The sequence below is a fragment of the Suricata suricatta genome, chromosome 11 (assembly GCF_006229205.1).
Source record: "Suricata suricatta isolate VVHF042 chromosome 11, meerkat_22Aug2017_6uvM2_HiC, whole genome shotgun sequence".
Lineage (NCBI taxonomy): Eukaryota > Metazoa > Chordata > Mammalia > Carnivora > Herpestidae > Suricata > Suricata suricatta.
The window spans coordinates 94,402,324-94,425,034 of record NC_043710.1 but is presented as its reverse complement, the minus strand read 5'-3'; the positions used below and the strand labels follow the sequence as shown (position 1 = coordinate 94,425,034).

Below are 22,711 nucleotides of genomic sequence, written 5' to 3'. Positions count from 1 at the left end.
GTTCTTAATTTTTGAAGCAATATGAAAATGTAATGCATTTGAAAGTAGTGATACCTGAGGACCTAGGGTTAGCAGATAGGCTTTTTCTGACAGAAGAAAAAAAAGAAACAACACAGTGAAAGTTATAAACTGTCTCAGGCAATTTTGGGAATTTAATATTAAAGTGAGAGATATAACAGGAAGGGTAGAATAATTATACCTCTAAGTTTCTTCTACCAAACATGTGTTTCTTTGGATTCAAAGCTCCTTCCATTAGTTATTATCCTGGTAGAAAATAAACGGTGTGCTCTAACTGGGGCATTGCTAGGGTCTGAATGTTTGTGTCTCCCTCACTCCACACTGCCAGACTCACGTGCTGAAATCCTAATTCTCAATGTGACAGCCTTAAGAGGTGGAGCCTTTGGAAAGTGGTAGGTCACAGCATCGGAGCCCTCATGATTGGGTTTAGTGCCCTGAGTAAAAGAAACCTCAGACAGCTCGTCCATCCCTTCCCCCTTCCCTCTTGGGAGGTTACAGTGGAAAAACAAGCATCAGTAGATAAGTTGGCCATGCCAGGAGCCACGATCTGATCTCTCAGTGCCGTGATCTTAAACCTTCTAGACCCTAGACCTTATGAGAAATTAATGCTTGCTGTTTGGAAGCCACCTAGTTTGTGATTTTTTTGTTACAGCAGCCCAAACGGAGTAAGACAGTAATCTATAACTGTGTAATAATGGAACTGCTTTAAAAAGTATGAGCTGGGTTTAGAGACACCACCAAGGAAAGGGAAGGTGCCATGTCAAATGCTTGAAAGAGCAGGGAGCCTCCGGCACCATAAGGCTGAGCGGGTGAGGAAGTGGAGGACGTGTTTCTGTAGAGAGTACAGCTGTATGGAGAATACCGAACGGCAGGGACTAACTGGATTTAGAGGATGCAGTCACCCCACACTGACCCGGCGAGAAAGTAATCATGGAAAGAATACCCTGACCTCACTCTTCTCCCGCCTGCTGGTATGTGGCACACGACTTCCTTTAAGCACCTCAGTTGGAAGCCACAGGTCATGGACACCAACCGTGCTGGTCACCCTTTTTGACCATCAACACAGGGAATGGTGGTGAAAAACGAGGAGTGGATCTGGGTGTGCAATTCAGTACAATTCAGAAAAAGTCACTTAGCATGAACTCCCAGCAGATGTAACTAACTAAATAACCAACAAAGCTTCTAAACAGATCTGAGCCTAATAAATTAGTATTTTTTCCTGTGGTCTATGTGGCTTACTGCCTTTGTGGTTTCAGAAGGATGATACCAACATGTTCCCAAATACAAAGCAAACAGAACTGATTTAGCTTTATGACTATCTACTGATACATAATACAGAACTCGTTCAACATTTCCTCCTTCAAAACAAAGACAATTGAAATGGAGCATTAGAAGCCAAATACCCATTGCAATATTGTTTACAAGAACAAAAAAGGAACAATCTAAATAGGGATATAAGTGAGCTCTAGAGAAGCATCATGACATAATAGTAAGCAACCTTTAAAGTGGTGCTTGTTAAGTTTTGAATAGCATAGACAAATAATTATTTTCATAGAAGAGCATGCATGCAATATTGGGATTTATATTGGTAAGAAAGTAAATGAAAAGAACTGGAGAAAATTCAATAAATATTAATAGATAGCTTTGGATTGTAGATGCTTGGTTGATTTTTTTTTCTATCTTATGCCTATCTCTTGTGTGCATGTGCACATTCTTTCTCTCTTTCTCTCTGTCTCTCTCTCTCCATATATATATGTAATGTCTGGATCTTGACATTACAGGTAGGCTGGGTAGACAGTGATGCGTAAGAAGAGAAACAACAGTAGAGTCCCTATATAAATGCTGTGCTGATTTGCCCTCTAAGACCTTGCTGAGTGGTCTGAGAATCATTGACTTACTTGATCCAGGGGAGAGAGACGTAGGACAGCGGCTGTCATGGAGGAGAAGCTAGCCCGTCTCACACTTCATCTGCTCTCACTTACAAGTGTGCATTAAAACTCAGATCAGAGCTCTTGAGACACAAGAAATGCAAATTGGCAACAAGCACATTTATTTTATATACTTATGTCTCTCAGATGGTTCATTTGATTTATCCTAAGCTATTCTTCATTTAGATGCAGCTACTACATTATTTAAGAGCCTTTAAAATTTTTTGGCTGAAGTTTAAATTTAAAGACTTAAGTAAAGGCAAAAGGAAAAAAAACACTAAGGAAAGGAGAAATCAGTTTCATTTTATATGCAATTTTAAATGTTCACAGAAGGAATTTTGGATAGGAGGAGAACATTCCAGAACCACTTGGTTTCTGTTTATAAAAGCCAAATAGCTATATTGCAATTTAGTAGTGATATGTTATCCATTAAACACAGAAATGATTTGTTACAGTTTAGTTTGTTTTTTATTCCTCATTATATTATCAGTGAACAGGGATTTGATTTGGATTACATTTTAAAATGAAAAATTAATGCATTGTATACAATAAGCAAAAACTAGAAATGACCTAAATGTCAATAAAGTATGATACCCCATGTAACAGCATGCTCTGTTACCATTAAAAATCATGATGTAGTTCTATGTTTCTTTACCTACAAAGATACACATGATCTGTTATTGAAGAAAGTGGGTTTACAAAAAGCAACGTGGGTTGATAAGATACTTTTCCCCACAGGACAGTGCTGCACTGGTTGTCACATTGATTGACCAGTATCACACAAGTTGTTAAATATTTTGAGTATTGTCTCTACATGTATGGTAAATCTCATTTTATAAAGTAAAATGTAATAAATGTAAATACATGTAACAAGATGAGATGATACAGAGGGATGGAGGGGGAGAAAGAGAATGAAAGGAAAGGCAGGGTGGGTGAGGGGAGACAGAGAGACTTCCAGGTCCTCATTGTGTGGGTAACTTTTTATAACCTCAGGTACTGGTTTCTCAACTGACTTCTTAGGAAGTCATTTCCTCTCCTTAAGATTCTCAATTCCCTTAGTTGTAAATTGAAGTTTTGTGATTGCTAAATATGAGAGTAGTGTTCAGTCACATTCAGTAAGTACTCAGCCATCTTCAGTAATTTTAAATTATTTTCCTATAGGGCCAGTACATGTACAAACACACCTTTCCATTTCTCTACTCTGGGCCACTTGTGATTATCCCTTTACGTTTGGTAGCATAATAATGGTTGCTTTACATTTAGTACAATAGTATATGAAAAATGGTATCATTACACAATAGAATTACATTAATCAAGGATAGATGTACCATGACTTTAGCCTTCACTCTTATCTTTTTTGGATCCAAAGGAAAACAGGAGATACGATTGGCTAGATTTGCATTCATACTGTTTTACAAAAGAATCTAGATTCGGTTATGATTTAGATTAAGAGAAGCAGACCCTTTCCTCATTCTGCATTATAAAAGGAATTTATTTTTCCTTCCCTTCCCCTATGTTCATCTATTGTTTCTCAAATTCCACAGATGAGTGAAATCCTATATCTGTCTTTCTCTGACTGACATTTTGCTTAACACAATACCCTCTAGTTCTATCCGGGTTGTTGCAAATGGCAAGATATCATTCTTTTTCATCACCAAGTAGTATTCTATTATATATATATTCCATTATATATATAAATATATATACCACATCTTCTTAATTCATTCATCAATTGATGGACATCTGGATAAAAACAGAGAGGGAGACAAACCAAAAGAGACTCTTAAATACAGAGAACAAACCGAGGGTTGATGGGAGTGGGTTAAATGGGTAATGGGCATTAAGGAGGACACTTGTGGAAATGAGCCCTGGGTATCATATGTAAGAGATGAATCACTGGGTTCTACTCCTGAAGCCAAGACTACACTCTGTTAACTAACTTGAGAATGAAAAAATAGAATTTATCATGAGGTTCTCTCTTAAACAAGGGACAATAAGAATGTTTTATTATTTTGCAAAATACATGATTCTGTCTAAATATAAATAAATACATTATAACAATTCATGTCTGAGAATGACATACTTGGTGATCACCTTTCTTTAGATCTCATTCCTCAAATAGCCATTGTTGAGATAGAATTTGAACAGTGAGTAGTGAGAGTCAGGAAAGTATACTAGCTTAGGAGTCGGGAGACTCTGTTGGAGTCTCTGTCACACCTAACCCGTAACTTTGTAAGTAATTTTTCGTGCATGGAGGGGTATTCATTTTCTCAAGGTCAAGAGTTTGGACTACATTATGTCCAAAGTTTTTGGGCTACAAATAGTCTGTAAGGTTTTAGATTTGCTATAGTGGTTGTAATGCATATGCTCTGCGTTTCCAGTTACAGGCTTAGTTTATATGTTTTATGTAAAACATATATCAATGGCAAAGCTGACATCCCGTTACAAAATTCATAATCCCAATTGTACACTCTCCTGCAAATAAGACCACCCCACATATACAAAGAGGTGAGTCCTAGGGAAAAATAAAAATCTTTTCAACTATAGAGTTCTTCAATTTAAGTTTTTTAAAACCTTTATTTTTTTCTGATTGTACTGAAATAATGCTTAAGGACAGATGCTCTACAGAAATTGCTAGAATTATCATACATAGCAGGGGTATTATGAAAAGCAATCCCTGTTAGAGAAGTTAGCAGTTTGGGGGCAAATATCCTATATAGATCCTCATTTAACTCTTAAGTATCTCTCTGCAAGTGGGGACATTTTCAGAAATATAATAGACATTCATGAACACCCAGCACTAAACATTTTTTAGAACAGAAACAATGGCTTAAGTATTATAATTACATTAATAACATCTTGAGCCTTCAGGAAGCATTTGGAGATTAAAATAGAAAACATAGCTCAAATTTTACATTTTAAATTATGGGGGCTCCTGGATGGTTCAGTCAGTCAATCATCTAACTCTTGGTTTCAGCTTAGGTCGTGATCTCATGGTTTGTGAGCTCAAGCGTTGCCTTGGGCTCTGTGCTGACAGCACGGAGCTTGATTGGGATTCTCTCTCTCACTCTCTCTGTCTCTCTCTCTCTCTCTTTCTCTCTCTTTTTGTCGCTCTCTTCTCTCTCTCTTTCTCTATCCCTCCCCCACATAAATAAATAAGTGAATGAATGAGTGAATGAAAGCAGACACTGATTTACTGGCTTATTGCCATATTCTGAATATTTGATGAAAAACTGGATAGCTCCCTCTGATTTTTCTACCTGATAATACAAATATGGCTCAAATTTGTTACAATTATAAAATTGTAGACAAATGTTTCTATATCCATTATTATTCTCATTTACAATGCAAGTGCTTTTTGGTTTTGCTCCCTTAGTACCAATCCAGAAAACTCCCCTACATTAGCGCTGCATCAACAAAACCCATTCCATACTGTGACTCAAATATGATTTGTGAAACAGGGTTTTGTGACTCTATCAAGAAGGGAAGAATGTGGGCAAACATATAGATAGATCTCAGTAGTAATTCGAAAGCTTCTTCTCCAGAGATGACCTAATTCTATGCTTTGATGTTTGATATCCTTCCAGAGCGAAGGCAGTCGACCGTCTGTCCTGAGCAGAGCCAGGGTGACACCGTTAGCCAGACTTAACCACAGCACAGAATTCGTAAACTGTTGTGAAGCAATGAATGTTGTTCATTGTTGTAATCCTCCCAGTTGTTGTGACATTTGGACCAGATCTGCTAGAGATGCCGGGGCAGGGTGCTGGGGGGCAGGCACATCGCTTCCTGGGAACCCAGAGTTAGGGCTGTAAGCACATCCCCAACATGAATAGCAGAAGCCAAATACAGCGCTCCTTGGAGATCCCCTGGTACCAGGAGTGCTTCACAGTCAGGGATATTTCTGGGTCAAAAATGAATCCTTAATAGGGGAATAAAATTATCCCAAACAGAATGGAATTAGGTGTTCATTGTATCAAAGACAGTATCATAGAGGAGAATAAAAGCAGACTTTAACGTCACATGTAATGAGGCTCTACCAATTAATAGCTAAGTAATCTAAGCCAAGAATTTAACTTCTCTATCATCGAGTTTGCTTTATCTAAAATGAAGATAATAAAACTCACACTATGGCCATAAAGCATTTAATACAGTACCTGCTATGGATTAGGGAGGCCTTTAATAATTTTCAGGTATTTTTATTATCCTTACTACTATTACACTTGATCAAATGGGGGAGGGGTGTGATGTAAAACAGGCAGGACTTTTCTCCTTGCCATTCAGTTCAGTCTCCTTAGATTCTTTCCTTTGTGTTGAAAAGAACAAACAAACTCAGGAAACAAAAGTGAATTAAGAACTCATGTCATACTTAAAAAGAACTAGACAGATAAATTAGCAATAACAGTTATTAAAAGTTTAGCATCTTTCAGATCAGCAACTGTGGCTCGCTGTGTACTTGGCACTTTCAAAAGTAGCATATAGTGCTTACCTGATAAATAATTTAATTAGTTCAGTGAGATGTGAGCTGTTATTTCTGTACAGACAGCTGGGGAAGCATAAAGAAAAAAGTACACTCAAAGACAAAAAAATAATATGAAAAGTCAGAGAAGTCTTCTTTTTTCTTTATTTAATTTTAATTCCCATTAGTTAACATACTGTGTTATATTTGATTTCAGGTATTCAAACTTTCATACAACACCCAGTGCTCATCACAAGTGCCCTCCTTAGCACCCATCACGCATTTCACCCATCCCTCACCCACCTCCCCTCTGGTGACCATCAGTGTGTTCTCTGTAATTAAGAGTCTATTTCTTGGTTTGTCTCTCGTCTTTTTCCCTTTGCTTGTTTTTTTCATAAATTCCACATATGAGTGAAACATATGGTATTTGTCTTCCCCTGACTTATTTCACTTAGAATAGTATTTTCTATCTAGCTACATCCATATTCCATACACAGTCACACACACACACACACACAAATACACACACACATACACACACACACACACACATATATGCCACTTCATCTTAATGAATTCATCAGTCAGTGGACACTTGACTGCTTCCATAATTTGGCTATTATAGATAATGCTGCAATAAACATCGGATGCATGTATCCCTTTGAATTAGTGTTTTCATATTTTGGGGATAAATACCCAGAAGCACATTTACTGGGTCATTTGACGAACCTCCATACTCTTCCACAGAGGCTGCACCAGTCTACCTTCCCACCAACAGTTAGAGAGGGTTCCCTTTCTCCATATCCTTGCCAACACTTGTTGTTTCTTGTGTTGTTGATTTTAGCTACTCTGACAGGTGTGAGGTGATATCTCATCATGGTTTTGATTTTTATTTCCCTGACAATGAGTGATGATGAACATCTTTTCATGTGTCTTTTGGCCATCTGGATGTCTTCTTGGAGAAATGTCTGTTCACATCTTTTGCCCGTTTTTAAATTGAATTGTTTTTTGGGTGTTATTTGAGTTGTCTACGTTCTTTATATGTTTTGGAAACTAACTCTTTATCAGAGATGTCATTTACAAATATCCTCTCTGATTCCATAGGCTGTCTTTTTAGTTTTGTTGATTATTTCCTTTGCTGTGCAGAACGTTTTTATTTAGTAGTCCCAGTAGGAGAAGTCTTTTAAAATGACCTAAGACTAAAGCTGAGGCTAAGTACAAGTTAGGATGAAGAATATAGACTTTCTCAGCACAAAGAGTAACCACTGGAACACGTTAAGCAAGCAAGAAAGAAACTGGCTTATTCAGTGAACTGCGGATCTTCAGTGACTTGAGGGACGTGTAGCTCAGGGAGATGGGGAGAGAAGGGTGTGGAAAAATAAGTGCTCCCATTTCTCCCAGTCATCTCTGACCCATGCTTGCTTTATTTTTCTTCATAACACTTACTGCCTCTTGTCACTATAGATGTATTTGTGTGTTTGTTTATTGACTGCCTTAGCCCTGGAGTGTAAGCTTCATGAAGGCAGGCACGTCTTACTGGTTTTGTTATCTCCGTGTTTGCCCACCCGGGAGCAGTGGTCCGGTACACAGCAGACACTCAGGAAGTATTCACTGAATGAAAATGGGAGAAGAATAAATAGGGGCCTTTTAATGGAAGATCTTAAATATAATATTTAGGAAGAAATACCAGGCCTGACTAGGTGAAGAAAAGTGACAAGTCTGAGAAAACGTCCTAGGTTTCTGACGAAACTGACGAGTCATTGGCTAGTAAGCAAATACAGAATTCAAGAGTAAGGGTTAAACTTTTGTTTTCATTTTCCAGAGGGTATGGGATATTGAGTTATAAGTTGTGAGTCTCCCAAAATTGTGGGGAGGAATTACCTCTTTACCAAGAATGCGCAAAGCACATCCTTCAAATGGACAAGAGCATTCTACGATCATTCTACCATGGGGAATGAAGGTGATTTTTGTTAACAGCTCTGGAGCAGATACTGTATGTCATAAAATCCTACATTAATCATCTTCATTGCATAGAAGTCAAAAGTGGGTGATCAAGAAATTCAAATACCCTGCCTCAGAACCAGATAGTTGAAAGGAAAAACACAATTGTTGCAGCTGAAAGTAACTGAGTCGACCTCTGAATCCATCAATTGTCACTTGGCATGCTGTTCAAGAAATCACTCTTTATTTAGATGATCACCTCAGTGTCATTTCCCCACTAAAGAAATTTAATAGTGAGTAATCAAATGTATTCACTCTCAGTCACTGACATGAGTTTACAATTACTTCTTGGAAATGAGCAAGCCTCAGTGGGATATAAAAATTAGGCTAATCATATGGTGAATTCTTACTTCATCCTGTGTTTGTTCCTGCTACGAACAGAAATTGTCTCCTTAATTGTATGCAAATCCTTTCAACAGAATCATCTAAAGAAAATTATGTACTGCTACTCCTTTTCAAAAGAAAAGACAAAAGTAATGTTTTAAAATATCACTTTCAAATCAACCAAAATGAATGGTTTTGGCTTTGTACATAAAAGCCGGATCCAAATTAATATTATTTACAGTACACAGTTTGGCATGTGAAGTAACAAACTGATATTTAATACGAAGTGTAACACTTCCATGTGTTTTGTGTTGCTAGTGATTGCTTCATGTTTAATTAATGAGCTCTATGGGACTCAGGCCTCAACGTAGGGTGGAATAAATTAATTGGTCTTTTAAGTACCAGTGTTCTGGGTAGAGCATTGACCATCCTCACCAGTGAAACAGCTCTTCAGGGTTAGCTGAGTATTTGTTTTTATAAACCAAATGTATATCTGTCTTTAGCGTTTAGAATAGTTCTTTCTAAACAGGATTTCAAAGCTCCTTTAACTCTGAATATTTTTTGAGGCTTGTTTCAGCCTTTGCTCATGACTGGAGATGGTGGCTAGAAAGAGTGACCAGGGGACCTGCAGAGCAGCTTCCCGAGGGGCCCTCCTTCGAGGTGTGCATGTCTCCTGGCTCCTGTCTCTACCCATGACTCCTCTCTGCCTGGCTGGGGAGTGTTTGCATTTACCTACCCCATTCTATTAGCATCTAATAGATCTCTAGATCAAAACTTAAGACACTGCTGAAATTGACATATTTTAGACTAGCAGAAATGGCAGTCTTGTGTGGTTCCAGCCAGATATAATGAAAAGTCTCCTGGGCCTTTGATGGAATGAGGGGGAAAGTGTGGAACTGGAAGAAAAACAAGCAAGACATTCTCTGTTCTTCCCCGTTTTTGTCACAATGACTGTTCATTGGAGGACTTACTGCATTGTACCTGGATTCATTTCCGTTCAGCCTCCCTTCCTTCTCTACTGGAGTCCATCATTTCTGCTAACATGAAATCACCTGTCTCTGCTCTGAAGCCTCCTGTGTTTCCCTGTTAAAAATGAAGTAAAATTTGGGGCACCTGGGTGGCTCAGTAAGTTGAGCATCCAACTTCGGGTCAGGTCATGATCTTGTGTTTGTGGGTTCGAGCCCCACATTGGGCTCTGTGCTGACAGCTCCGAGCCTGGAGCCTGCTTTGGATTCTGTGTCCCCCTCTGTCTGCCCCTTCCTTGCTCATGCACTCTCTCTCTCTCTCTCTCTCTCTCTCTCTCTCTATGTCTCTCTCTCTCTCATATAGATAAGCATTTTTAAAATTGAGGTAAAATTTAACTTCTGGGTTTTAATTATTCAGGCACATTCATCAAGTGTCCTTCAGTGGCCATTCTTTGAGCTCAGGACACAGAACCAAAGTGCCTCCATGTGTGAGCCTGCACTGCTGTGGGGACAACAGATGACACACACGGTACCTAGTATATGAGGTGATGATGTTCGAGAAAAAATCTGGCAGAGAAGGGAAATGTGAAGTCTCAGGACAAGAGAGTTGACTTGCTAGAGAAGGAGACCAGGACGGCTTCCATGAAGAGTGGGCAGGGGGTAAAGCCGGGACCGTGGTGAAAGGGGAGCCTCACAGACCCACCTTGGGGAGAACAAGAGGGCATCACTCTTGGTTTGGCTGGTGAACCTGGGACTGAGCGCTGTGGGTGCAGTCGGAGAGGCTGAGGTCAGAGAGGCTGAGGTCAGAGATGCGACTCTGTGGCCTGCAGTGCAGGACCAGCAGGAGGGGTGAGCAGGAGTGATGGGGTCTGGCTTGCTCACAGCTGTGCTACCAGTAGTCCTGGGAGAGGTGGCGGGGGGCGAGAGCAAGGACAAGGTTAGGACACCTGCGTGTTCCAGACCAGAGGTCGTGCTGGTTTGCACCTGCCTGGAGAGGTGGTCAAATTCTCGGTGTCTCTGTCTGCTGATGCACTGGGGGGTGGGGGGGGGGTTGGTGAGAGTTTAACAAGAGCTGGCGAAGACCTTCACAACACAGCCTCAGCCCTCCGTCAGGCACCATCTCCTGCTCCCCTGTGTGCTCTCGTGGGGTGCAGGAGCCCCTCAGCTGGAGAACAAGGGGCCTGAGCTCCCCTCGCAGCCCTGCCAGCTCTTAGGGTTTCGACTTGATGTCAGTCATGCAGCCCATCTTTATCTCTGTTTCTAGCTGCCAAGCTTCTCACCAGAACTCACTTGACATCTGAAATCCAAATAGAAAAATACATGCTTCTGCAGGACATCAAAAGAGACATAAGTTCCTTCAGAAAACAGGAGCAAAATGACCTCCGATAGAACAGATTGTCTGTTATGCCCAAATCCACCTGCTCTTAGCCCTCACTTTGCCGGTCACCAAGTTGAGTCATCCTTCTCCCATAATCTCCAGTCTCCTTCCCTGTCATCTTACCTGGATTCCTGCAGTGTGGCCAGAACTGGTTTCCCCATTTCCTGTTCCCTTCATCCACAGTATTTCCCACATCTGAACTCAATGATTGCTCTACATTTGTCATTCTCTTCCTGAAGCCTTTGGGGAATAAAGACCGAATTCTGGGATACAACAGAGAAAGCCCTTGTGATCTGACACTTGTCTGCTGATCTCTCCAGCCCTTCCCGCAGCCCTCACCAGTTCTCCAGCACCCTCCTTGTCCTTCCGAACACACAGGATAAACTGGGAGTGTTTGAAGTTCCTGGATGTGAGCTGCCACGCTTCTTACCTCTGAGCCTTTTAAAATTCTGACTCCTCCTTCTGACATCCCCACGAGTCCACTCATACATCCAGACAATTTCCTGAGCATCAACTTAGCACCCACTGGACTAAGAACTAAGCCAGAAATCGTCCCTACATTCATGGAGCCCACAGGATAGTGGAAGGCAGAGGTATCATCAGATCATCATTCAAATACGTAGTCAGAAACTGTGGTAAGAGTCTCTGAAAGAAGCGTACAGAAAGCTGTAAGAGCTTGAAAAGCTAAGAGGAGAAAGCGACCAGCCTGGGATGGGTAATGTTTGCAATGGGCTTTGAAAGATGAAAAAAGACAAAGGGGGAAGGAAACAGTTTTTAAAAGGGAATGATAGCATGCGCAAAGGCACTGGAGATGCTTAGTACCTTCTAGAACTTCTGAGAAGGGCAGTATTGCTGGAGCATATAAAACAGAGACATTCGTGGCCCAAATGATCCTGGAAAGATAGGGAGGGACGATTATGATTTTGGTATATATCAGAAAAGAATAAGAAAACGGGGCCCTACGATGAAGTCCCGTGGAGTTTCTACCTACAAAAATCAGTCTGGCTGCTATGTAAACAAGTGATTGTATAAATTAATAGGTTCAACCATTCTTTGTACTGAAATAAAATACTTCAGTGGCCTGGAGAAAAGCCCAAGAGAAATAAGAGGGGGTGGGGAGGGAACTGTGTGCCTAACCTGACTAACCATGCCTGGCTGGAGGGAGTTGTTCTGTGCTGTGAACCTATGGCAAATGGTTAAAAGTTCTTGCCGTATGCCTGGATTAAAAAGAATTAGGCTCACTTGCAACTAACGGAAACCTTAAAGATTTGAATTACCAAATTTATGTGCAAGATGCCATCTGAATTAAATATGAACATTGGAGTATAGGTTTCAGGGAACAATAAATGTTCTTGTCAGAAAATACAAGAGGCCACAGGGAAAACCTAAGACCCAGAATGACCATCTTTAAAAATGGATTTTCTATTTTTATTCTTGGTTATAGACAAGGATAACTTACCATCTTATATCAGGTTTGCATATATGGCCTCAGACCATAGAAGTTAGAAGATCTTGGTTTATTTTCACTATGCCCATTTTATGCCTGTGGCATAAAATAAATGCTATAGTCACAGATGCCCATTAATTTAACTAAGCTACATGTTTGTTCCTCCTTACATATGCCGAGACCTGAGAGTCCAGACAGTAGCCTTTGAACGCGTCATTTCCATGCTAAGCTGCTTTGAAAAGAGTCCAGACTCCTTGGTCACACAATCTGCCCTCCATTTCCAGCATGGCGCCATCAAGTTCAGTGAGGATTACAGAATCTTACTCCCAAGACTGAGGTTAACATGAAGCATGAAGTATACTCCCAGACGTGTACAGCTTTCTCTTCAAACCCAGTAGCTGGGGATGCCAGTGATTGTGCCCAGACCAGAGAAATCAATAATGCAGTGGTGGGTGCCGGCATAGCAATTTATGAGTCAATGAGAGGGGTTGTAATTGGAGAAAATACAGGCATTGCTGTGCCCCTTTGCAGCTTTTCAACAACCAACAAGGGCTAGACTCAGTCCTCCTTTCCAAACTGGTTCTCACAACCTCAATGTTTCTCCATCCCCTGTTCATCATGACGGCACACACGTCATCTAATTACTTCGTTACGCTGACGACACTCCCTGATAATGTCTACATTTCTCACTTCTCGTTTTCTCCATTTCCTGACCTTCTGAAATATGACCTCTGCACCCAGGATTCCGTCAATGCAGCTTTGAGTGCACCAATGACCTTCTAATTAAAGAGCACTATGCGCTCTTTTCTGTCCTTATCCCAGAGAAGGTGTTTTTACAGCTTATGGATAATTCCCTTCTTTTTGAAATTATGTCCACTGTGACATAAACTTCTCCTCCTGCTTCTCTGTGAGCAAATAGTTGAATCAAATAACTGTTGAAAGAGAGAACATCAAATAAATAAAACCCAGCGTGTGTGGCTAGCAGCATCATGTGTGGATGGTACTGCTCATCCAAAATAGGTCATTCCCATGGATGATGTAAAAATTATTGATGTGTGTATGGACACAGTAGTTCAGTACTGCTTAATCACTATGACCAATTATCAGCATAACTGATAATATCATTACATGACATAATAACATTTTTAAAAATATCTCTGTGTGTAATTCAATAGTGTCCTTTAATTACTTACTCTAAAACAGTGATGCGATCTTGTCCATGCGATGGTTTCACTACCATTCTAATAAAATTATCTTGGTTACATATATAATACTGTGTAATTTACATAAAGGTTAGTTATTTAGTAAGTTACTAGATAGTTAATTTCTTGTAGAGACAGGAATCATGTCTTTATCTTGGCAAACCTTGAAGAATCTCTGATTTAGTAGGTTTTCAGTAGATTATATTGAATTAAAATGTTAGGCAGCTTGTTAATGTAGAAACAACACTAAAAAGATTCTTTACGTTATAAAGTGTCCATCCATCTTGTGCACCCAACACTGCAGATCTCATGGCCAACAATATTGCATTACAGATTTTCTAATAAGTGAGAGACACAGATCATAGCCAGATGTAGAATTAGTGTGACATGACTTGTGATTTTCTAGTTTATATAACAGCTAGGTTACATAATCATAGATTCAACAGCAGTATTTTTTCCAAGTTACAACTATCTTGGCAAATAAATAAAACACATACCTCTGAGTGGCATAAATAAGAAAGCATATTAAAATCAAACAGCTTATAAGAGAATTCAGGCTTCCAACCTATAACCGCACGTCCCTTGCACTGCATTGAAAAGATGCCATTTACATCTGACTATGATTAATGGTTCTTTTTAGGCAGCCAGCTTTCTTGGCCGTTTAACAAAGATTGTGTCCTAGGGTTTTGTCTTATTTCAATTCTAGTGTCATTGGTAAATTAGAAAAATTAGATAACGAAACATCGAATTTGAATTATAGTTTTGGCATTCGTGTAAATCTTGAAATGTCTCTTATGCAACTGTGAACATATATGAATTTCATCAGAAGGCTTGTTGCTGTACATTCTGTGAAAGTCGTGTAGGAAAATAACAACCTGGATGCTTCATTAGTGACGTGAATCCTGATAAGCTCAAGGTGCCAACAAAATTTTTTTAAATAAATAAATTTAAAGGCGGTGAGGCTGTGAATTGATCCCAAGGAGCAGGACAACTGCTTTGGTGTGTGTGGCCAGTAGTGATTGCTTCTACAACATGCAAAATCTCAAACAGTCTTTCAATTATTTTGGTTTAACAATAAATAGAAGGAGAAAAAGGAAAAGGAAGATGTCTATTGGTATTTTCGAAAAGAGCATGTTACTAGGAGTCAAAAACAAATAAAAGGAACATTGTCTCTCTTCCTAGCAGAGACCAAGTCTCAGTAGCTGAATAAATGAGGCATGAACACGTACATTAACAGAGCACTCAGACTGTCCTGTTACATAGGAGTCCAACAGAAAACGAGGGAAGGTGCCCTGGACTTGGGGTGGGGGCCGAGAGGAGTCTAGGTGAGGTTTGGAAAGATGATGACAGGCATACATTAAAGAAGGTAAGACTAAATGGTGCAATAGATGTACCAGAATAATTATATGGTAATTAGCATGCCCTCTGTCTTCCTGTTTGGGGAATATTTTTTTCATTTAAATAAAAATGAGTCCTGACTGCCACAGTATTTCATTTGGCAGGATATCAGGTAATTTATATTTCAAATATGATCTCATCATCAGTTCCATCTGTTAATATTAACTAAGCACCCATAACGTTTGAAACTCTGACCTGTAGAAAACATACCTAAAAATCAGAATTCTTGAATCTCAGAGACCCATGCCAATCAGAAACCTGAGCATACCAGTGTAACCTCTTATCTTACAAGTGCTGTGTATTCAAGTCTTTACTTTTAATCCGCCTTGTTCTACATGCTCACTCCAGGGACCAGGGGAGGGAGAGACTGCAGGCATCTGCCATAGAATGAACTCAAAGAAGTGCCAGACCTTCTTAAAAAGGATGAGCATATTTTTTTTTTACAGTAAGCCACAAGGGGAAAAAATAACTGGGTTCCAGGTTCTGAGTCTAACCAGTTTGTGTGTAAGGGCTGTTCATAGTTTCAAAGGCCCCTCCCTTTTTCTTACCTGCCAATTAAAAACTGAGAAAAGCCAGATTTCAAGACCATGTTGTCCTGAAGAAACACTCCAGGTGCTGTATTCCCAAATTTGCCCCACCTCCCTTAACCCAGGTGGCTTTCCTTCGGTGCGGGTTGATGCAGAGAAGTCAGGACCCAAAACAGGGCAAAGACCACCCCATTTTCTGGAAGGCTATCTCCAGCTAAAGAAAACGCCTGGTAATTCAGCAATCTTGGATGAGTGACCTCAGCCTTCACGACCTAGTGCAAGTGGTTTATCCTCCGCATTTGGTTTCCATATCCCAGCAAGGTCTATTTAACCAAACCTCCCCTTTGGGCCAACACTTCACCTTGAGTACTGCTGTCTTTACACGGTTTTAAACTCAGTTGTCTTTGTTTATTTGAATGTCTTTCTCCTCTACTGGATTATGAGTTTGAGTGCCTGCTGCCTCACCTCGAAGCCATCCCATTCAACCTCAATCCACATTACTGCCCTGGCAAGAGACAAAGAGTTAAATAACGCCTTCTTTCCAGAAAAGGCAGGGAGGGGAAATAATAATGCCTTCTCTATTCACAATAATGGGTCTTCAATAAATACTTCTGCATTGATTTTCTACATCATCTCTTCCATAACTGAATCCAAAAAATGTTTTTACTACTTTGTTCCAGGGAAGAACCAAAACAGTCATTCAAAATTAATTCTTTCCAGTGAGTAGAATTAACAAAAAGAGTTTATGAAATTGTTATTGACTGCAGGTAGTACTGAATTTGATTTTTGGTTTATCTCATCAAAAATGTGTCAAAAGCAATGTAATGTTGTCCAGTAGAGATTTTGAGACCTTCTTAATAAGGTATGAAGTTCTTGCTTCATCCAAGTAATATTTTAAGGGGTATTGCCTGAAGAAAGAAAGCAAAAACAAATGATTCAGAAATAACAACTCAGATGTTAAATTTCTAAAGCATGCATTGTGTATTTGCAACATAAAAATATTGCCGTAGATTCAGTTCCTACATGAGTAAAAGTATGATTTTGGTAACCCTTCTGGATTTTTTTTCCCCACTAGGATACTCAATACTTCAAGCTATTATGGAAAAAGCAGGACAAAATGGTTGGCATGTCAGCGCTATATGTGTGGAAAATTTTAATGATGTCAGCTATAGGCAACTTCTAGAAGAACTTGATAGACGACAAGAGAAGAAATTTGTAATAGACTGTGAGATAGAGAGGCTTCAAAACATATTAGAACAGGTAAGTCCTGGATTTTATGTTTATTACCCTCTACCTTCTACAAAAAGTTGACTTTTGATTTACTTGTTCCCATCAATATTTTCTCCCCACTATTTCGTGTGAGGTGCAGAGTTCAGGATTTTTCATTCCATGATTCATTGCCATGAATAAATCATAATCTTTTATCACCAAAGGTCATTTTGGTTCTTAGGTCTCAGGGCCGTTAGTAGCACTATTTCTCACACATTTTTAGGACCTGCAATAGAAAGGACCTTTTGTGAATCATCAAGAGCCTTTGGCCTTCCACTTTCATAAACATTAATTTTGAAGCATTAATTTTGAAGATTAATTCCATCTAAAATCTTAGAAAGTTGTAGTATTTGTGGCTGTGTTTTTTTTCTAACCTTTATAGAAAAATAGCTGCATGAGAACTAACTACTATGAGAAATAGTAAAGCAATGATTAAAAAAGAAAGTTAAATCACATTGTACAGCATAGTTTCTTCTAGATGTTTTAAGTGCACAGTGAAGATGGTTTTCAACTCTCTTCACAAATGAAGACTCCTTTAATAAATCTTTCAGTAAATACTGAATTGATTTGAAGTGACAGGAAAAGGTAGAAGTGAGCTTGGTTATTGTGCTATATAATAGGAAAATATTATCAAATAATGGTTAACGTTTGCCTTCCTCCTAACCCTGCATATCATGATAAGCTTTAGCCCTATTTGGACAAAATTGCGGTGAATGAATGCCATCTAGTGGCTTCGGAAATGTTTGCTCCTGGTTGTCTACACCAAGTAGGTTGGCGGAAGCGGTATTGTAGTACTTTGTTGGTTACTTTACCACATATAGTTTGCGTCATAATAAGACTTGATTTGTAGTAGTAAACTTACCAATGTGGACGTTTATTTATAAGAATAACTCAGGTACCCATCTAGAAAAATCAAAACCAAAATATGATTCAGAGATTCTTCCTTAATATTGAAGGGTTTAAAACTAGATGCCAGAAGTTTCCCGTCTCAACTCTAGAAGAATTAGTGAAAGTTAAAAGTAAAAAAGCGTGTGGTTGTTCTTTGAAAGGTCTGCTGAAGCCAGGCTATACTGTAAGAGGAAAAGACAGAGTATTCTTCCTGTTATCTTTTCATAGAAGAAGGAAAAAAACTTGACTTAAAAATATGTTTATACTATATTGGAAGACATTAATTATAAACCTGTATATTACTCAGGTTTATTCCTGAGTGGAGAACAAAAAGTCATTAACGTTGCAACTATTCAAGGTATATGGGCTTTTTAAATGTGTAATTGTGGAATCCATAAAAAAAGCTTTCTTACTTTCCTAAGACAGTCGCTTAAGCTCAAACTCCACTCTCACTCCCTCCCACCATCACCCCTGCATGGAGAGTTTGAGTCGTTTGCCATGAACAACAGAAGCTTTGTAAATACCTCCTCATGAATCCCACAGAACAGGGAGTTCTAAGAACTGCCTGGATTGCCAGTTCCTGTCAGAGGGCGAGGAAGGTTCAGGAAGACCCCCCCACTCGCCCACTTAGCACCATGACCCTGTCTGAGGAAGGCAGCCGAGTACTCGCAGAAGCACACTGCCCCATTTCAGGGTCTGGGCTGGTTTCTGAGACGGAAATCAGCATACCCAGCATACCTTTGCATAAACTGTGAACAAGCCTTAAATAAAATCTTGTAAGGGGACCAGACATCTTTTCTTTTCTTGTCATCTCAAAAATATCATTTTTTAAAATATACTTTTTTTTAAGAGAGACAGAGCTGAGGGAGGGACTGAGAGAGAGAGAGAGAGAGAGAGAGAGAGAGAATCCCAAGCAGGCTCTCCACTGCCAGCCCAGAGCCTGATGCAGGGATGGAACTCAGGAACTGTGAGATCATGACCTGAGCTGAAATCAAGATTTGGATGCTTACCCAACTGAGCCACCCAGGTGCCCCTCAAAAATATTGTTTTTATGTTCTTTAGTCATATTGAGATATGATTAACATATAACATTGTGTACGCTTAAGGTGTGCAGTGTGGTAATTTGATACACTAATGGATTGTGATGTGATGACCACAGTAGGGCTGGTGAATGAACAATTCTGTCACTTCATCTGGTCACCATTTCCTTTGGGGGATGAGAATATTTCGGATCTACTCTCTCAACAAGTTTCACATAGGTAACGCAGTATTGGGGGGTTTTTTAAGTTTATTTCTTTGAGAGGCAAAGCAAGTAGGAGAGGAGCAGAGAGAGAGGGAGGGAGGAACAGAGAGAATCCCAAGCAGGTTCCACGCTGTTGGCACAGAGCCTGATGCGGGGCTCAAACTCACAAACCAGGAGTTCATGACCTGAGCCAAAACCAAGAGTCACATGCTTAGCAGACAGAGCCCCCGGGCACCCCTGTAACACAGTGGTGTTCCCTGTGGTCACTATGCTGTACATCAGATCCCCAGAACATAGAAAACATGAACATCAGACTTTTCATGTCTCTTCTTCCTCCCGAATTCTATAAGGTTTCTTGTCTCTCGTGACTGCATAGTGATAATGAGACCTTATCCCTTTCAAATGTCTCTCAACTATAAACCTAATTGATTGTACAATATCTACTGTACTATGAGGATATAATATACTCTTAATTTACCTGTAAACTTCTCCCCCCAAAAAGACATTTTCTGATCCTGAACATGATTTTTTAACTATCTATATTTTAATTCCTTGTAGCTCTAACACAAATCATTTTTTTTTATTTTTTTATTTTTTTTATTTTTTTATGTTTTTTTATTTATTTTTGAGAAACAGAGAGAGACAGTGCAAGCAGGGAAGGGTCAGAGAGAAAAGGAGATACAGAATCTGAAGCAGGCTCCAGCTCTGAGCTAGCTGTCAGCACAGAGCCCGATGTGGGGCTTGAACCCACGAACTGTGAATCATGACCTGAGCCGAAGCCAGACGCTTAACTGACTGAGCCACCCAGGCGCCCCTAAGCCAAATCATTTTTAATGTCTCTCAGTTTTACTCTTGACTCATCTAAACACAAGAGCTAATCCAAACTGTGTCAAGAGTTTCTACATGTATTTTAATACACCTGTATTTCAACGTCTTCTTTAATAAATTGAGATAACAGTAGAAAACAATTTAAGAGAATCAACCAAAGCAGTTTTTAAAAGAAGTAAAATGCTAAATAATCTTGCCCAGAAAAATGACTTTGAAAAGAAGGAGCCCTCTTTCAGAAGATGGTGAAGTTAATACACTGAAGATAAGGGGACATGTTAGTCAATTTAGGGAAGGGCGGGCACACTCCATACTGCAGTGGCATGCTGGCATGATTTTGTGTCCGTTTTCAAAATCATACTGGAAAATGGCCCACACAATTTTCTCCTAAAATGTGTGAATTGACAGCTGTCATTAGAGAAGCGCTTCATCTTCTGTACCTGTTTTCCAACTTATTTTTATGTCTAATTCGTTTTTATAAATGTATCACTGTTTATTTTTTTAACATCTCTTTTCTTTGCTCTCTGTCCAAAAGACTTACAGAATGTATCAGAATTTTCAAAATGATTAGTTGTTTTAAGAATTTTACAACATCTTTTTAAGTTAATAATAAATATTCTTATTTTTAACTTAAAAATAAATATTCTAAGGCAGTAGATCTCCAACAATAATAGGCTTAGGAATCCCCTGGGATGATGTGTTGACTTTGCTAAAAATGCAGAATTTTATCCCTGTCTTTAGATAGTTTGTTTGAAAAATTCTGACCTGGGACCAAAACACTACCATAAAAGCAAAACTGTCACTAGAAATCTGTGGTAAGGACAACAAGACTAAGATGTTTATAAAGCTAAAGTTTTAGCTATAAGGGTGAGTAAATCAATGCTTCACTCTGTACTTTTAAATATGTGCTTTATTTTTTTTTTACTTCAATGGGTTTTTTTCAATGTTTCAAGCTTTTATTTAAATTCTATTTAGTTAACATACAGTGTAATACTGATTTCAGGAGTAGAATTCAGCGATTCATATAACATATAACATATAACACCCAGTACTCATCACAAGTGCCCTCCTTAGTACCCATCACCCAGTTAGCCCACCCCCAACCCACTTCCCTCAGTTTGTTCCTTATAGTTAAGAGTCATTTTTATGGTTTGCTTCCCTCTCTTTTTTTCTTTCCACTATGTTCATCTGTTTTTTAAATTCCTCAAATGAGTGAAATCATATGGTATTTGTCTCTCTCTGACTGATTTCACATAGCATAATACACTGTAGCTCCATCCACGGTCTTGCAAATTACAAGATTTCATTCTTTTTTGAAGGCTGAGTAATATTTTATTGCATGTATGTCCATGTTTCCCTTATCCATTCATTAGTCATTGGACATTTGAACTGAATGCATAGTTCCATTTTTAACTTTTTGAGGAACCTCCATATTGTTTTCCACAGCAGCTGCACCAGTGTGCATTCCCACCAACAGTGCAAGAGGGTTCCTGTTTCTCCACATCCTCGCCAGCATCTGTTGTTGCCTGAGTTGTTCACTTTAGCCACTCTGACCTGTGTGAGGTGGTATCTCAGTGTGGTTCAGATTTGTATTTCCCTCATGATGAGTGATGTTGAGCATCTTCTCATGTGTCTGTTGGCCATCTGGATGCCTTCTTTGGAAAAATGTGTATTCATGTGTTCTGCCCATTTCTTACCTGGATTATTTGTTTTTGGGTGTTGAGTTTGAGAAGTTCTTTGTAGATTTTGAATAAACTTTTTGTCAGATGTGTCATTTGCAAATATCTTCTCCATTCTGAAGGTTACCTTTTAGTTTTGATGACTGTTTCTTTCGCTGTGGAAGTTTTTATCTTGATGAAGATAAAAATAGATCATGTTTGCTTGTGTTCCTCTTGTCTTTGGAGACATGTCTAGTAACTTGCTGTGGTTGAAGTCAAAGAGGTTACTTCCTGTGTTATCCCTAGGATTTCAATTGTTTTTCTGTTTAGGTCTTTCATTCACTTTGAATGCATTGTGTGTATGGTATAAGGAAAGTGTTCCAGTTTCATTCTTTGGCATGTTGCTGTCCCATTTTTCCAAACACCATTTGTTGAAAAGACTTTTTTGCATTGGATATTCTTTCCTGCTTTGTTGAAGATGGGTTGACCATCTAGTTGTGAGTCCATTTCTGGGTTTTCTCTTCTGTTCTATTGACCTGTGTGTGTGATTTTTGTGCCAACACTATACTATCTTGATTACTACATCTTCGTAATATAGCTTGAAGTCAAGAATTGTGATGCCTTCACAATTTAATTTAAAAAACAATTTAAAAAACAGATGAACATAGTGGAAAGAAAAAAAAGAGGGAAGCAAACCATAAAAATGACTCTTAACTATAAGGAACAAACTGAGGGAAGTGGGTTGGGATGGGCTAACTGGGTGATGGGTACTAAGGATGTGCATCTTTCATATATGGCCTTTATGAAGTTGACATATGCTTCCTCTCCCCACACTTTCTTGAGGGTATTTAATCAAGAATGGATGCTGTACTTTGTCAAATGCTTTTTCTGCATCTTTTGAGAGAATCATATGGTTCTTATCCCTTTTTTTAATTAATGTGGTATATCATGTTGATAGATTTGCAAATATTGAACCAGCCTTGCAGCCCAGGAATGAATCCAACTTGATTGTGGTGAATGATCCTTTTAATGTACTGTTGGATTCAATTTGCTAGTCCTTGTTGAGAACTTTTGCATCTATGTTCATGAGGGATACTGGCCTGTAATTCTCCTTTTTAGTGGGGTCTTTACCTGGTTTCAGAATCAAGGTAATGCTAGCCTCATAGAATAAGTTTAGAAGTTTC

General features: G+C 39.1%; 1 protein-coding gene across 8 annotated transcripts in view; it reads left to right on the top strand.

Annotated features, from left to right (window-relative positions):
* The window catches only part of GRIA4 (glutamate ionotropic receptor AMPA type subunit 4), a 552,500-nt gene that overhangs the window by 424,587 nt on the left and 105,202 nt on the right, over positions 1–22,711 (top strand). For all 8 annotated transcript variants that reach the window (XM_029956122.1, XM_029956117.1, XM_029956119.1 and 5 more), the window contains one exon: positions 16,720–16,904. In XM_029956122.1, coding sequence (XP_029811982.1) covers positions 16,720–16,904 — 185 coding nt within the window. The remainder of the gene's footprint in view (positions 1–16,719; positions 16,905–22,711) is intronic.